This window comes from Salvelinus sp. IW2-2015, linkage group LG35, assembly GCF_002910315.2.
Source record: "Salvelinus sp. IW2-2015 linkage group LG35, ASM291031v2, whole genome shotgun sequence".
NCBI classification, from domain to species: domain Eukaryota; kingdom Metazoa; phylum Chordata; class Actinopteri; order Salmoniformes; family Salmonidae; genus Salvelinus; species Salvelinus sp. IW2-2015.
Genome location: NC_036874.1, coordinates 10,624,025 through 10,640,148, shown reverse-complemented (window position 1 = coordinate 10,640,148; position 16,124 = coordinate 10,624,025). Strand labels below are relative to the sequence as shown.

The 16,124-nt window shown below is 41.4% G+C and overlaps 1 protein-coding gene across 1 annotated transcript in view; it reads left to right on the top strand.

Annotated features, from left to right (window-relative positions):
• dgkb (diacylglycerol kinase, beta) overlaps window positions 1–16,124 on the top strand; it is a 58,645-nt gene that overhangs the window by 15,842 nt on the left and 26,679 nt on the right. Inside the window, exons 8-19 of the mRNA XM_023980581.2 lie at window positions 1,267–1,341; window positions 1,535–1,654; window positions 5,587–5,704; window positions 5,927–6,015; window positions 6,277–6,393; window positions 6,859–6,957; window positions 7,138–7,242; window positions 8,187–8,260; window positions 9,108–9,182; window positions 10,787–10,872; window positions 12,078–12,167; window positions 12,498–12,658. Coding sequence (XP_023836349.1) covers window positions 1,267–1,341; window positions 1,535–1,654; window positions 5,587–5,704; window positions 5,927–6,015; window positions 6,277–6,393; window positions 6,859–6,957; window positions 7,138–7,242; window positions 8,187–8,260; window positions 9,108–9,182; window positions 10,787–10,872; window positions 12,078–12,167; window positions 12,498–12,658 — 1,209 coding nt within the window. The remainder of the gene's footprint in view (window positions 1–1,266; window positions 1,342–1,534; window positions 1,655–5,586; window positions 5,705–5,926; window positions 6,016–6,276; window positions 6,394–6,858; window positions 6,958–7,137; window positions 7,243–8,186; window positions 8,261–9,107; window positions 9,183–10,786; window positions 10,873–12,077; window positions 12,168–12,497; window positions 12,659–16,124) is intronic.

Sequence of the window (16,124 nt, the reverse complement as noted above, 5' to 3'; positions counted from 1 at the left end):
GCAAACCATTAAAATTGTAATCAACAAATAAATATTCTAATAATTCATGGTGCATTATCTTAATTATCTTATCAAAATAGCCCGTCCACTGCATGTTTACATGTGAATCTTTTAAAACCTAGCTACCAGTAGTTACCTAACCTAACTAGCTAACTTAGTCTACATAGCTAACGTTAGCTAGCATAACCTATTTAAAACCGTATAGAGCAGATCATCTATCTATATAATAAAATGTGACATTATTACATCACTAGGTAGTATCTCAAACGATTGTAACTTACCTGGCTTGAAAAGATGTTTGTGGTGATGTTGTGGATTCATATGACACTTGCTAGTTTCTGGCTGAGTTTTCCACAGCAGTTTTCTCCAAAACTAGCGCTAGCAAGAAGAAGAAGAAGAGTGAATGAAGCTGCTATAGCGAGCAGGGGTTAAGGTTAGAGTTAAGGTTAGGGTTAAGAGTTAGGTTAAGGCTAGGGTTAGGGGAAGGGTTAGCTAACATGCTTGTAGTTGMAAAGTAGCTAAAAAGTAGCAAGTAACATTAGTTGTAAATTTGCTGATTAGCTAAAATGCTAAAGTTGTCTGTGATGAGATTCTAACACGCAATCCTTTTGGGTTGCTAGACGTTCGTGTTATAAGTCTACCCATCCAACCCGACCAACCACCCTGCTTTCGTTTTTGCCTTAAGTAACCTTCTGTCTTATGTAACTATACCAAACATAACATATCATACTAATTTGAGTGTCCCAGATTTATTTTACTATGTTACGTCTAGTCTATGAGACCACGCTGGGTACAATGGTACATGATAGCTACCTAATGTTCTATAAATACAATTCTGCAGTAGAGGACCTTCTGGAAATCTGAATTTTACCTTAATCTCATTGTAACCATGACACTGACATATGGAAATGTAGAATATCTTGTACAATATAATCTAGACTAACATTACACAAGCCCTCTAAAAAGCTTGGGCTTGTTACGGAGGAGCAGGCGGGTAAATGTCTCATGTTCATTGCTCTGGTCTGCATGTGATGACTCTCCACTAGACGATAATTGCCCTCCCGTAGGGCAACCATGTAATTATAGTCATCAAGCCTGTATCAGTTTTCAAGCTGCTTTTGCTGTGCATTGTACCACTCTCTTTTGGAGAGAGAAGATTGTACCAACTGACCATTACATGCTGTTCATCAGTCTAAAACCATCAATTGAAGAATGGCTATTGTACCATAGATATATTTTGACGCAAGATTTGTTTTCCACTTCTAGGAACTGGAGCACATCATCTCTCAAATGATGCATGTTGCTGAGTACTTGGAATGGGATGTGACAGAACTGAAGCCGGTAAAATACATATTTTTTCATAAACATTTAATATACTGCAGATCCATAGACATAAAGCTCTAGGGCCCCCTAGTTTCAGATATATGAATAACAAGAAAATACTTTTTTTATTTTTGTATAGCTTGAATGAGGGTGTCATATATAATCTGTGTTGACAGATCCCACTGTACTGTCTCTGATTGGTTGTGAGTAGATTCTGCAGGAGATGATGCAGGAGATTGACTATGACCATGACGGCACAGTGTCTCTGGAGGAGTGGATCCAGGGAGGCAGTACGACCATCCCCCTGCTGGTACTACTGGGACTAGAGACGGTGAGTAGTCAAGAAAGTGTTACCTAAACATCATCACTGTTCTTACTTTCAATGGCAGATTTTCTAGACCGGAGCCAAGCGATTCTCTATGTATGGCTCTGAAGTATTCAGTTCTGGTCCTGGATGCACTAGTGTTCGGGGGGGGGGGGGGAGTGCCCTGTGACAACAATTTTGGACCCCCTTGTGGCCCCCCTAAATGTGGAGTATGAAATATTTTTTACATAACAAATTTTTGCTATCGTTCTTTTTTTACATCCGTTATTAGACAGTTGCAACGATGATGATATTGAACATGGTCTTTTGCCTGCATGCCTGCAATGCAGTGAAGAAAACGATATGACAACAATAACGTCTAATGTAACTGGCCCTCTAACAGTACAACTGGCCCCAGCTTGGCCCCCAGTTGAAATGGTTTAGAACCGCCACTGCCTGGATGGCCAGAGTGTGTGCAGGATTTAGTTCAAGCTCAGTTACCTGGTAAACTGATTTAGTTCAAGCTCAGACTACCTGGCATGTGACTCCTTGCTCTCCCCAGTCCACCTGGCCATGCTGCTGCCCAGTTTCAACTGTTCTGCCTGCGGCTATGGAACCCTGACCTGTTCACCCGACGTGCTACCTGTCCCAGACCTGCTGTTTTCAACTCTCTAGAGACCGCAGGAGCGGTAGAGATACTCTTAATGATCGGCTATGAAAAGCCAACTGACATTTACTCCTGAGGTGCTGACTTGCTGCACCCTCGACAACTACTGTGATTATTATTATTTGACCATGCTGGTCATTTATCAACATTTGAACACTTTGGCCATGTTCTGTTATAATCTCCACCCTGCACAGCCAGAAGAGGACTGGCCACCCCTCATGCCTGGTTCCTCTCTAGGTTCTTCTAGGTTTTGGCCTTTCTAGGGAGTTTTTCCTAGCCACCGTGCTTCTACACCTGCATTGCTTGCTGTTTGGGGTTTTAGGCTGGGTTTCTGTACAGCACTTTGAGATATCAGCTGATGTAAGAAGGGCTATATAAATACATTTGATTGATGATTGATTTTATTTTATTTGAGTTACAGGGCCAATGCAGCCATTTTTATATCAATATCATATCTGGGAAACAATTAAGTACCTTACTGCAAAAGCTATTTCTCAAGCAAGAATTTTGCTAGGACTGTCTGGTAGTGGTCTGAAGGGAAACTGAAAACCAGCTGTTATTGGCAGGCAGGTTTGGAACTCTCTTTGTTATTGGTCTATTAACTTATTTACTGCCATTCATGCAAAAACTGCTGATTAGAAGATCCTGTGTAGATTGCATTTTCAACCAGCAACTGGGACGTTACACAAAATGGGTGCCTTTTGCATCCCTTTAATATTTTATGTAGGAATTGTGCACCAATATTGAATTTTAAAAGCATGTTATATTAAATGAAGTGCCTTTTAATATAAATCACATGAGGAATTCAATAAATCGTTTTTATATGAATTTCATTTCATTTTTTATATGAATAAAGGCTTGCTAAAGTGCCAAAATTCAGCATTTTCACATGTCCCTCCATCAACCCTGTGTCACTTCTATGAAGATTTTAATCTACTTAATCCAAAAATGTATCAAAGTATCATTATTGTAAAGCCCTAGTTATTTTTGTTGCTTTGACAAAGTAATCTCTGAAGATGATGATTTTTCTTTCATGTGATTAGTGATTCATTTACGTATGTCCCTCATTTTCAGGAGAAACCTGTTGCGTGAACTGAACTCTTGTTTCAATATGGTGAAACTACTCCTTTGAAAATATTTTTTTCTAAAGAAACATTGAACATCAAATAGTCAGATCATAGTGTACAAGCAGGTGAGCTGGTTCTACTCTTTTTGGCTATTTTCTGGTGTTTTGTGATAGAAAAAGGAGCTGGTCGGACATAACACATCAACCCAGGCTAGAAATCAAATCAAATKTTATTTGTCACATGCAGATGTTAATGYGAGTGTAGCGAAATGCTTATGCTTCTAGTTCTGACAATGCAGTAATAACCAACGAGTAATCTAACGTAACAATTTCACAACAACTACCTTATACACACAAGTGTAAAGGGATGAAGAATATGTACATAAAAATATATGAATGAGTGATGGTACAGAACGGCATAGGCAAGATGCAGTAGATGGTATAGAGTGCAGTATATACATATGAGATGAGTAATGTAGGGTATGTAAACATTATATTAAGTGGCATTGTTTAAAGTGGCTAGTGATAMATTTTTTACATCAATTTTTCCATTATTGAAGTGGCTGGAGTTGAGTCAGTATGTTGGCAGCAGCCACTCAATGTTAGTGATGGCTGTTTAACAGTCTGATGGCCTTGAGATGGAAGCTGTTTTTCAGTCTCTCGGTCCCTGCTTTGATGCACCTGTACTGACCTCGCCTTCTGGATGATAGCGGGGTGAACAGGCAGTGGCTCGGGTGGTTGTTGTCCTTGATGATCGTTATGGCCTTCCTGTGACATCGGGTTGTGTAGGTGTCCTGGAGGGCAGGTAGTTTGCCCCCGGAGATGCGTTGTGCAGACCTCACGGTTGTGGGCGGAGCAGTTGCCGTACCAGGCGGTGATACAGCCCGACAGGAGGCTCTCGATTGTGCATCTTGTGCATCTTTTTGGTGACAAGCCGAATTTCTTCAGCCTCCTGAGGTTGAAGAGGCGCTGCTGCGCCTTCTTCACCACGCTGTCTGTGTCGGTGGACCAATTCAGTTTGTCCGTGATGTGTACGCCGAGGAACTTAAAACTTTCTACCCTCTCCACTACTGTCCCGTCGATGTGGATAGGGGGGTGCTCCCTCTGCTGTTTCCTGAAGTCCACGATCATCTCCTTTGTTTTGTTGATGTTTAGTGTCTCAAAGCACTTCATTATGACGGAAGTGAGTGCTACGGGGCGGTAGTCGTTTAGCTCAGTTACCTTAGCTTTCTTGGGAACAGGAACAATGGTGGCCCTCTTGAAGCATGTGGGAACAGCAGACTGGGATAAAGATTGATTGAATATGTCCGTAAACACACCAGCCAGCTGGTCTGCGCATGCTCTGAGGACGCGGCTGGGGATGCCGTCTGGGCCTGTAGCCTTGCGAGGGTTAACACGTTTAAATGTTTTACTCACGTCGGCTGCAGTGAAGGAGAGTCCGCAGGTTTTGGTAGTGGGCCGTGTCAGTGGCACTGTATTGTCCTCAAAGCGAGCAAAGAAGTTGTTTAGTCTGTCTGGGAGCAAGACATCCTGGTCCGCGACGGGGCTGGCCAAACCGAGTCAAAGCCAGCTGTATTAGGCCAGCCTGATTCCTCATCCACCATAGTTGCTGGAACCGTGCTGGAAAGGACAATGTGGGAAAACAATATTTGAGCCAGCACAGCATGGTTGGGGTGGGCCCTATTGTGTGAATCAGGTACAAGGTCTGGACATTCCCACCACTGCCTAACTAGTCAATTGCTTCGTCAGATGGCACCACTGATGTCCTAGCTCTCTTTGTCCACTAGATGGAGTCATCTTTTCATTTTTTTGCTGCCTTTGATTTCAATGATCTTGAACAAGTCATCACTTATCACAGGCTAATGAGACAGTATCTTACAGTGACGTCAGACTGTCATTTTGCTGTGATTGACATAATAGATGACATGATTAATGACACAGGATTAAAGGGAAGAACCCAGGCAATCCTCCCCACTAAAGTTGATGGCTTTGGAGAACAGTTAAAAATTAGCTAAATCTTTCACATGGGCCACATTCAGTTGCCAAACGTTGTCGAACACTGCAGATCAAAATGCCACGAATAGAGCCGATGTGATTCCTTATTGTACATGTCAGAGAGGCATGTTTGTTTTACATGGCCTATTTATATCTGCCATATAACGAATAGCCCAACTATCAACCAGTCAATAATTAACCAATCAAACCAATCAATCATCTTTCCTTCAGAATGTGAAAGACGATGGGCAGCACGTGTGGAGACTGAAGCACTTCAACAAGCCGGCCTACTGTAACCTGTGTCTGAACATGCTTATAGGCCTGGGCAAGCAAGGGCTGTGCTGCTCATGTGAGTATGGTAACAGTAACAGTTGTTTCCTCATGTCTACTCTAATTTTTACCAATCATAAAAGGTTTATTCCATGCACTTTTTCATCATTAAGAAGGCATTTTTGTGATCCAAATCACCCTTCGAAAATGTGGATCTCCAACCTCAATTTAATGTTTGCTATTTTTACTTGTTTTTGTGATTTTTTTGTTGTTGTCAAAATGTGTGTTCCACCTCTCCCAGTCTGCAAGTACACTGTCCATGAGCGCTGTGTGGCCCGTGCTCCTCCGTCGTGCATCAAAACCTACGTGAAGAGCAAGAAAAACACAGAGGTGCGTCCAATTGGAGTGTTTACTAATCGGCACGCTCGGATCAGTGATGCTCCACGGAGCTTAGATCCAGGGCCCCTTCCTCACTAATGGAATAAACAAGTCATTCTGATATTAAGCATAGCTAATTACAATATTTAGTCTGGTTTAAATACATGCCCAATACACAAACAACATTGTTACATATTTCTTACTATTATGGATTTCTCACTTGTTTGCTGTTCTGCTTTTCTCCTCTGTTTCTCTCTGTTTCTCGCTCCACAGGTGATGCACCATTTCTGGGTGGAGGGAAACTGCCCGACCAAGTGTGACAAGTGTCACAAAACCATTAAGTGTTACCAGGGTCTGACTGGGCTTCACTGTGTGTGGTGCCAAATCACGGTACCCCTCCCCCCCGAGGAGAATCAGCCACCTCCTCATTATTTTCCACAGTTTCTTGCTGTTTATGATTTAGTTTTTGCACCTTTTATCCAAGGCCTCTCACTTTACCAATTTACACCAAGTAACAGTTATTTCCAGTATTCTGCTAATGGAAAATAAACCACAGTTAAAATGTGTTTTGATATCAGTCTTTTTAAAATAAACCCAATGTTAGGAGTTGTGTTTTTGTAAATTACACAACATGCTCTTGCTTTTTACTCAACAGCACTTGGTGTTTAGCTAAAAACAATTCTACATAGCTATAACTGAATTTTATATTTTATRGCCCCCATACATTTGAAAGGAACTGAACTCTAATATCAAATTACAAATGACAATCAAATGAAAGGTAACATTGAATAATATGTTATGATCTTGAATGTCACCCTAATACTAATATGGTTGTAATTGATTCCCCTCATCCAGCTTCATAATAAGTGTGCCTCCCATGTGAAACCTGAGTGTGACTGTGGACCACTGAAGGACCATGTCCTGCCCCCCAACACAATCTGTCCTGTCATACTGGTGAATTTAACTTTCAAAACGATACCATATTCTGCTTATATACAAATTTACCACAGAATAGCTTTATGAAAAGATATGTATATTTCCTCATACATAGATCACAGTTTCCCATATTTTTGATAACGTGTATTAGATTGTTTTCAAGATGCCCATTTCTACTGTCTGCACTTTGACCCCCAGGAAAGACAGTCTACGGTGAGGAAAGATTCCAGATCCAGCCAATCAGGAAGCAGAGGGAAGATGCAGAGAGCCAACTCAGTCACAGTGGATGGCCAAGGACTACAGGTGACAATCCAAACCTTTTTCTTTTTCTTCTATAGAAGCATCAGGATAACATTTTGTAGAATTTTGTGAAAAATGTGTACTTTAAATTGAAATTTCGAATCTAACCACAATTTAAACTTTGATGGGCGCAGGATAATATAAAATGACTCTGTTAGGATTAATATGAGATTAGTTTCTACTGGTGAACAAAACAAGAATCAGCTCCATCCAAATCCTCCCTAATATCTAACAGACAGACAACCGGTGACAATCAACCTGAACCATCTCCCCGCCACATCCATCTCTGCCTTCTCCGGCTAACCAGCATAATAATCAGGATTATTATTTATAATTAGAGGAAGTAATGGATCACTCCTGGCTGGACAGGGAGCTCATTAATCCACCGCTCGGCCTGCTGGGATAGCAGACACGGAGAGTTAAGAGCTTCATCTGTGTCAGGGAGCTGCACGGGCGCACTGTCACCGCCGCCCGCCACTGAGCGGCAGGAAGGCCAACTCGTAGGCTACAGCCTGCGATTAGGGCTTGTTTTGTTTATGCCTCGCCTCAGCCCTGGCTGCCTCCAGTGTGGTAGAGGCCTACTGCTTCTCTCTAGCCACTGCTCTACCAGAGGTAGCGATAGAGAGGCTTGTCTCTAAGGATAGCCCCCGTGTCACTCAAGACTCAAACTGCTTCTCCCAATCAGGAGATGGTGATGGTTATAACTTGAATTAGGAGGGGTATTGTTCAGTTGATTTCCTGGGATTTTGTTGGGTATTGTCTGTTGTTTCCCTGAGAAATGTTTGAACTTTTAATTGTCGATACCAGTAACTAGAATATATATATAAATATTTTTTATTCACAGTTTATAATAATGATTTTACGCTATACTTTAACGTGAGATCAGCCTACTACATTATAAGCAATTAGACTGAAATGGCTTTCTGTTTTGATATATTTTCCTATAGATCACAACAATAGAGGGAAGTCATCCTCTGCTAGTGTTTGTGAATCCAAAGAGTGGAGGGAAGCAAGGTGACAGGTAAGMACACTCTCTCCCCACACTCTACCTCTCTGTAAAAAAGGGATTCTCAGAACTGCTCTTCAATCAAAGAGCTGCGTAGCCCGGCTGCACACGGAGTGCTCAAGGCTTASTTAGTCAAATAGAAACACAATAACATTTACCTACGGACTCCTGCATGATTCAGCAGAGGTTGTTCAATGGCGCTGTCGTTGACTGTCACATCCCTGGTTGTCAGTGTATAGGTTAGACCTTCTTCTTTAACCCAGGGCCTAATTGGGTTATTACTGAACATATTCATTCTAATCCTTATTACTCCAGTCCTCATTTGTTTAAATGATGAGATCAAAATATGACTTGAGCCAGTTGATATAATGAAATGGAAATTAAAATGAATTAGTCTTTCTAATGACTTCTTCCTATAGCCCTCCCAGTTGCTGACAATGACACTGGGATAGGGCATTGGAGCTGTCAATCATACTGTAGCAAAACAGCATACAGACAATGTACAGGGGTTCAGTTGATCATATTTCAGTTAAGTGTTTGCATTTGGACTTTTCTTCAAAATCCAGATGTTCTGTGGTAGCTGTAAGGGGGAGATGTTTCATTAGGTTCTGTGGGTCAACTCAACACTGCATTGCTGTTGTCCACAATTTCATCCTCTTCTTTCTTCCTTTCCTTGTTTCTCTTTTTCCTCCTCTCTCCTCCTCTCCCCTCCTCTCCTCTCTCCTCTCCTCTCCTCTCCTCTCCTCTCCCTCTCTCTCCTCTCCTCTCCTCTCCTCTCCTCTCCTCTCCTCTCCTCTCCTCTCCTCTCTCCTCTTCCTCTCCTCTCCTCTCCTCTCCTCTCCTCTCCTCTCCTCTCCTCCAGGATCTACAGAAAATTCCAGTACCTCTTAAACCCTCGGCAGGTATACAACCTGGCCAAGAACGGACCCATGCCTGGGTAAGTTCTGCTCTAATCATCTCACATAGACTCTGCAACATCACCTAAAGTGCACAGAACACTCTACAGTCATGATTCAACTATCATTATTATCCCCAAGTTACATGTGGAATCAGAGTGGTGGATGAGCGACTGTTTACAAAGCMCTAATGTATTCCGCTGTTGCCCAGTCATAATATCCAACATCTCATGCAAGAGAGGCCTCTCAATTTGAGCCTCTCACTCAATCAGGATTCATATGCAGACGTGATTGAAAGGTGAGATCAGAGATCACAAGCAGTGAGACAACAACACTGTGCTTGAGTCTAGTATTGGTTACAGTGGGTGGGAATAGCGATATATTGTGAGTGATGCGAGGCATGCTGATGTGTGATCACGCATACCGCTGTAGGCTGCACAGGCATGGGTCTGGGGCTGTTGGACTATCCRTGTCTGTGATTAAGAAGATGAGCAGATCATTTCAATGCACAAGGTTCTGCCCCTTTTGTTCTAGACACATCACTTTCGGAGCATTCTAAAATGCAGGAACACATCGCTGCCGTGCTCTAATGTTGCTGGATTTTGATTARGTTTTGAAAGCAGAATGTAAATGGTTTGCGAAGAGGAAAAGTCCAATATAAACTTTTGTAGATGGTTTAGTTTGTGCTCATAATTACAGTGGCCCAGAGGGGCAAAATAATGGCTTTACTCCATAGATCTATCTTACACGGTCGTAAGATTTGAAATTGACCTTGTCGGCCATGTTGTGTCTTCGCTGTTGATTCTCTGTGTTTGGAGCTTTGTTGGCTGGGAAGGCCATGTTTATTGACGAGGCTCTTAGAGACGTGTTGCACTCAGAAGAAGCCCCTCTCTATCTTTAGCTGGGAACATTCCAGATGACCTTGCCCCGGCTGTAACCATGTTAATATTTGGTGAAGTGTATGTAATGCGGTTGGCATTAACAAGGTGACTGGTCACCGTGGCCACTAGCAGGCTGAGGCAGCCGCACACACTGCTGTCAATTAGCACTAGTGCTAACGCAATTAGCCCAAATTAAGTGTTTGTTTCTTGGTATTTAAATATCCCCAAAGTTGCCTTTCATGTTCGCGGCCGTCTGTTTTGCACCTAATACGGTTTGCAGTCCCAGTTGGAGAGTAATTGAGCGAATAATTTATCCGCCATATGAGGCTTGGAGGCTCCCTCATTCAGTTAGGGCTTTGTTATTGTGAAGGAACGGAAGAAGTTGGACTGAACATTGGCCATCTTGATCCGATTAGCCTCTGAACAGACTAGCTGGCTGAAGGAATAATTGTCAATGTGATCTGTGTTATTTTGTGAGATTATGGCGGCCTTTGCAGAGCCGCTCCAGTGCAGCAGAGTTACAATATAGATGTGAGATAAAATAGGGATAAGTATGGAGATAAAACACTTACAGTACCTTTGAATAAGGTAGCCTTGAGTTAAATTTACTATTGGACATAATAGTACATTCTTTCRGGGCAGAATGTCTAAAGGTTTGAATGACTTTATAGTAGATAAAGAAAATATGTTTCTCTCTGAAAGGGGATTATTTCATGCATTACRTGACTGGTATTGTGTATATGATTTTTTTGGTTGTGTTCAAGGTTGAATTTCTTCCGAGAGATTCCAGATTTCAGAGTGTTAGCTTGTGGTGGGGATGGGACAGTCGGTTGGATTCTGGATTTCATAGGTGAGTGTGCACTTCCACTGCCACACCAGTGYTACACCGGTGAACAGACTGGTGAACAAATCCTGGTATATACTAGTTAGTATACTAGTGGGATGAATGGAACTAGGCCTAAGTATGAATTTGGTCCTCACAATTTCATAATAAAAATTGTATTTACATTCTAAATATAACTTTTGCATTATAACAGTTTTCCCCTTTYCTTAACAYTTCATTGTGCTCTCTTCATAACCTTGTGCTGTACAGGGAAATCTTTTGTGCGTTTTGATTATTATAATGTTGTATTACTTTGGTGAAATAAACAGTGCTCTCGTTATTTTGCAAGAAATCATCAAATATACTTTTATGATTTGTATATAAATATTTTCATTATCGTCCAAGCCTGCGTATTCAAGGGAGGTAAAATAGGGTGATTATGTGAGTTCAAAATCGGCATATTAGTCGTCATTTGAGAAACAGCCTGCCTGAAGTCAATTTTTTCTTGAAGACATATTCCTGGTTCTGCCTTTAAAAATTGCCTCAATTTTTTATCAATCAAAACAAAGAGAAGTAATAACATGGACAGAATGAATGGTACAGTACTCCTGAAATAGCCTGTGAGACTGGACATTCACGTCGAGTCAAGGTCTATCTGTTGTTGCACAGATTTTAGATTTGAATGATGGTCAGATAACCGTGCTGCACTGACTGAGATTTCTTTTCTTTACTCAGAGACCTGGGCAAATCAAAGTTAAATCACATTTTTTTAAATACAGTATATTAAAGTGGATTCGTGTTCAGTTTTGTTGTTGTGGTCAGAATGTGGGGGTGTGGTCCTCTGTAGCTCAGTTGGTAGAACATGGAGCTTGCAACGCCACGATAGTAGGTTTGATTCCCAGGACCACCTGTACGTAAAATGCTTTATTTAACTAGGCAAGTCAGTTAAGAACAAATTCTTATTTACAATGACGGCCTACCCCGGCCAAACCCGGACGATGCTGGCCCAATTGTGCGCCGCCCTATTTGGACTCCCAATCACGGSCGGTTGTGATACAGCCTGGAATCGAACCAGGGTCTGTAGTGAGACTCTAGCACTGAGATGTGGTGCCTTAGACTGCTGCGCCACTCGGGAGCCCTGCATGACTGTAAGTTGCTCTGGATAAAAGTGTCTGCTAAATGGCATAGTAGTAATAATAAAGTATGATGTTTTTGTTGTACCTCTTGTGTAGATAAGGCCAACCTGGACAGGAACCCCCCTGTGTGTGTACTTCCCCTTGGAACAGGAAATGACCTGGCAAGGTGTCTGCGATGGGGAGGAGGTATGTTTAATAGCAATTTAATGACCCAAAGTGTGCAATTTTTTTWAAATGAATTATATTATTCCTCTTAAATGAAGGAAACATAAATGTGTGGCCTCTATTTTTTGTCCAATTACATGATTCATGATATTGAATTTAGATTTGACTATATTTTATTTTGCCTATGTTTTCATGTAGGAATAAATCAGTATAAGTAAATAGTTAGAATAGCTAAAATTCCAGAGAATAATGTTATATTAAAATACTTATGGCCTATACTATAATGTGTTTTAGCTTATGTTCTGGGGTATTATCTACAACATAAGCTATCCTATGTTGTTTGTGTATTAGGTTATGAGGGAGAGAGCATTCTGAACATCCTGAGGGACATAGAGAACAGCTCTGAGGTGATGTTGGACCGCTGGAAGATTGACGTCACACCCACGGACAAAGAAGAGAGGGGAGACCCTGTGCCTTACAGCATYGTCAACAACTATTTCTCTATTGGGGTGGTGAGTTACCTACACTAATATACAGAGCATTATAAAGGCATAGTTTAGCGGTTTGAAAAATGTGTTTCCTAATACTAGCAAATCTTGGCTGTGGCTGTTTTAACAAAACGAAAGTGTGGATTGCAGTCGCTCCATGTCCATAGACGGCTTTCAAGATAAGTAAACACATGTCTAAATATCTAAAACTTAGCCCTTTAAACAAGAAGAGTGGGTCAACAAACTGGACTAGTCAATAGGAGAGGGCCATGTTTGATCTAAGGCTCGCACCTAAAACAACAAGACTGACAACGTCATGCTTATCGTGGATCATCCATTTCAATCGAATAATCTATATAAAGTCCTCAATTGGATAACACTGTATACCGAATTTAAAGCAGCAACGTAATCATATGTTCTTCTGAGTAATCTTACTCATTTTGATCAAATGCTAGTTAATAAGCCTTTATTGAGATGTGCTTAAGCTTAAACCACCTCTGATTGAAGAATATGTAGTATTTTGTGCATCTGCGTGGTGTTACGCACCTTTAAACTCATCTACAGCAGAGTCAGGCCCATCTCTGTCCATCTTCAACATAATGACACTGATTACACCCTGCTCATGTGGGTCATTACTGATAAATGTCAGGGGAAATATGGTAATTGACATTTGCAGGTTGGGAGACGCTGGCATCTTGGTGTTGTGACATTCGAACATGACGGGGAAATGAGTGATGCATGTCCTTACAAATGTTAGTCAAATAAATGCCTTGGCTTTGTCCCGTATTGACGAAGGTAGGTCCACTTAACAGACGAAGGGGCTGTAAGCGTTGGAATCATTTCTCTCATAATTCCTCAATATTCGTCATGGCTTGAGGCAAAACATGTTTTCGGAATGTATGTACAGATATTGCAATACCCTTCTACCAAACAACAGTAGTAGCCTTAGCAGAAGTATTACTTTAAGCCATTGCAACCAATCGACTTCATTGTTATAACACTATTTTCATGGCCTTCTAACAGTGGGATTAATATCTAACGAACGTGTTGACAAATTGAGTTGTTTGCCCAGGATTAGGAAGATTCTGAGCTCTCGATGGAATTGAGTGTGATATATTTTGTGTCACATTTCACATCAAATTTTGCTTTCCGTTGGAAGAAAAACACTGAATACAATAAAGATTACAAAACAAGTCAAGCTAATAATTACCTCAGAGATTATGCAGATGAAGAAAGATTGTTTCTKTAATGACATTTCTGTAGAGTCAAACTCTGAGGATCCGTCGTAACCAAAAGGTTTCACTATGTCGAGCCACAGATAAGTGTAATCATAAGCATCTTATTCTTGGATTTCAAACATTTTATGTACAGCGTGCACATTTTTTTCATCTTAGAAATTCTAAGCATTGCATCACAGTTTGGCATTTATTGTCATTATTGCATTGGAGGCAGCTCTGCAGAATGGTTACTGGCTGGCACAGCCACAAAGTCATAAAATCTGATTTTAAACCTAACCTTAAATTAAGACCAAAAATATAATTTATGTTGGCCTGAATTTTTACAATATAGCCAATTTTGACTTTGCAGCTGGCCCATCTAGTGGAAATGGCTAATTTCTGCCTCCAGGGCAAGATTCATGACAATAAGCATCAACCTGCCATTGCATCAGTCATTGAAGGTGGCTAGGGCATTGCACAAACCGAAAGGCGTCTGTTTGAACTTGTACAAGCCCAGGGGTTGGTGAATGAATGGGTAAAAGTGTTGGATGGGGAGTATATTTCAAAACGTACCATTCCTGTCAAACTTCACAAAGTACTAGGATCACCTACAACTTCCTCTTCCATTTTTACAAGATTTACACCAAACTCAAGTCATAAAATCTTCCCAATAGACCATCATCCGACCACATCGTCAACTATTTTAGCACACCTCCTGTTTCCTATCCTTCCAATCTAGCCATTCCGTCCAGTTGAATGGAATTAATGGCGTCATCCCTTTATGAGGACGTTAAAGTGACGTGAAGTGTAATGATCTCAATCAGGGCTTAGTGTGCTGAGGGACAGACCTAATCACAGAGGAGGTCCTAAGATGATGCAGTCAGTTCGTCTAATGACCCAGGCTCGCATGTCAAAGTCATTACTCTCCCCGTGAAGGAGAGTCATCAGCTGCCTGAGCACCACTCATAATTGGACTAAACTTTGAGCTATGAGGGCATATTACATTACACACGTACTGTATTAATTTGGGTGCCAGAGTTTTACAATGGTAATTATTTGAAGGCGGCCCCAAGATGAGTGAGAGGGAGCGTGAGAGAGCGACTTCATTGTCCTACTGCTGTTTGGGGATTGAGGTTGAAGATGTTTGTATCATCAGCTCAGATGATCTACTGTTAATGTCCTCTTAATGTACATATGAACTTGCTCTACATTACATTGGCCCTAAGTGACAAAGTAGCTTTAGTGGAATGTAGTTGCAGTAGCAGTCCATCTAGTTACAGTTAGAGACTGACGGGAACTTCTACAGGAAGTATAGGAACTTCTACAGGCGCACCATTGAGAGCACTCTGTCGGGCTGTATCACCGCCTGGAACTGCACCGTCCSGGACTGCAGGGCTTTCCAGAGGGTGCTGGCATCTAGAGCACCTGGTGTCACAGGAAGGCCAAGAAGATCATCGAGGACCTCAGCCACCCGAGCCACGGCCTGTTCACCCCGCCACCATCTAGAAGGTGGAGACAGTACAAGTGCATCAAAGCTGGGACAGAGAAACAGCTTCTATCTCCAGGCCATCTGACTGTTAAATAGTCACTACTAGCTGGCCTCTGCCCAGTACCCTGTCTTGAACTTTAGTCACTGTTAATAGCCGGCTAACACGCGGTACTCAAGACTGCTGCCCTATGTACATAGTCAGTGAAAACTGGTCACTTTAATAATGTTTACATACTGTTTTATCTACTTCTTATGTATATACCATATTCTAGTCAAGGCTCATCCTATATAACTACTACTGTGCACACATTTTCCATTCATATACTGTCTAAAATGTCTGTACACACCAATGTCTATACACACCGGACTCTAACATTGCTCGTTCTAATATTTATATATTTCTTAATTCCTTTATTTGTATTTTTTGTATTAGCGTGTATTGTTTTGCACTGCTGGAGCTAGGAACATAAGTGTTTCGCTACACCAGCATTAACATCTGCAAAATATGTGTACGCGACCAATAAAATTTGCTTTGATTTGATTTAACATACTGTATACAGGGTTATAGTGTACCTTCTTCAATTTGGAGGTTACTTGAAGTGGATCCTCCCTGCTTTCTGAGCTACAGTATATTTTCAAACAACTCCTCCTTCCTTTCGCTCTCTCGTTTTCAGTTATTGTCGTGTTTGTAAGAAAATCAAGTTACAATCTTTCAGATATATCCATCATCTCACCTTTTCGGGCTCATGTTGAAGATAAATAGAGTCTGCGGGGATCTTGGAAA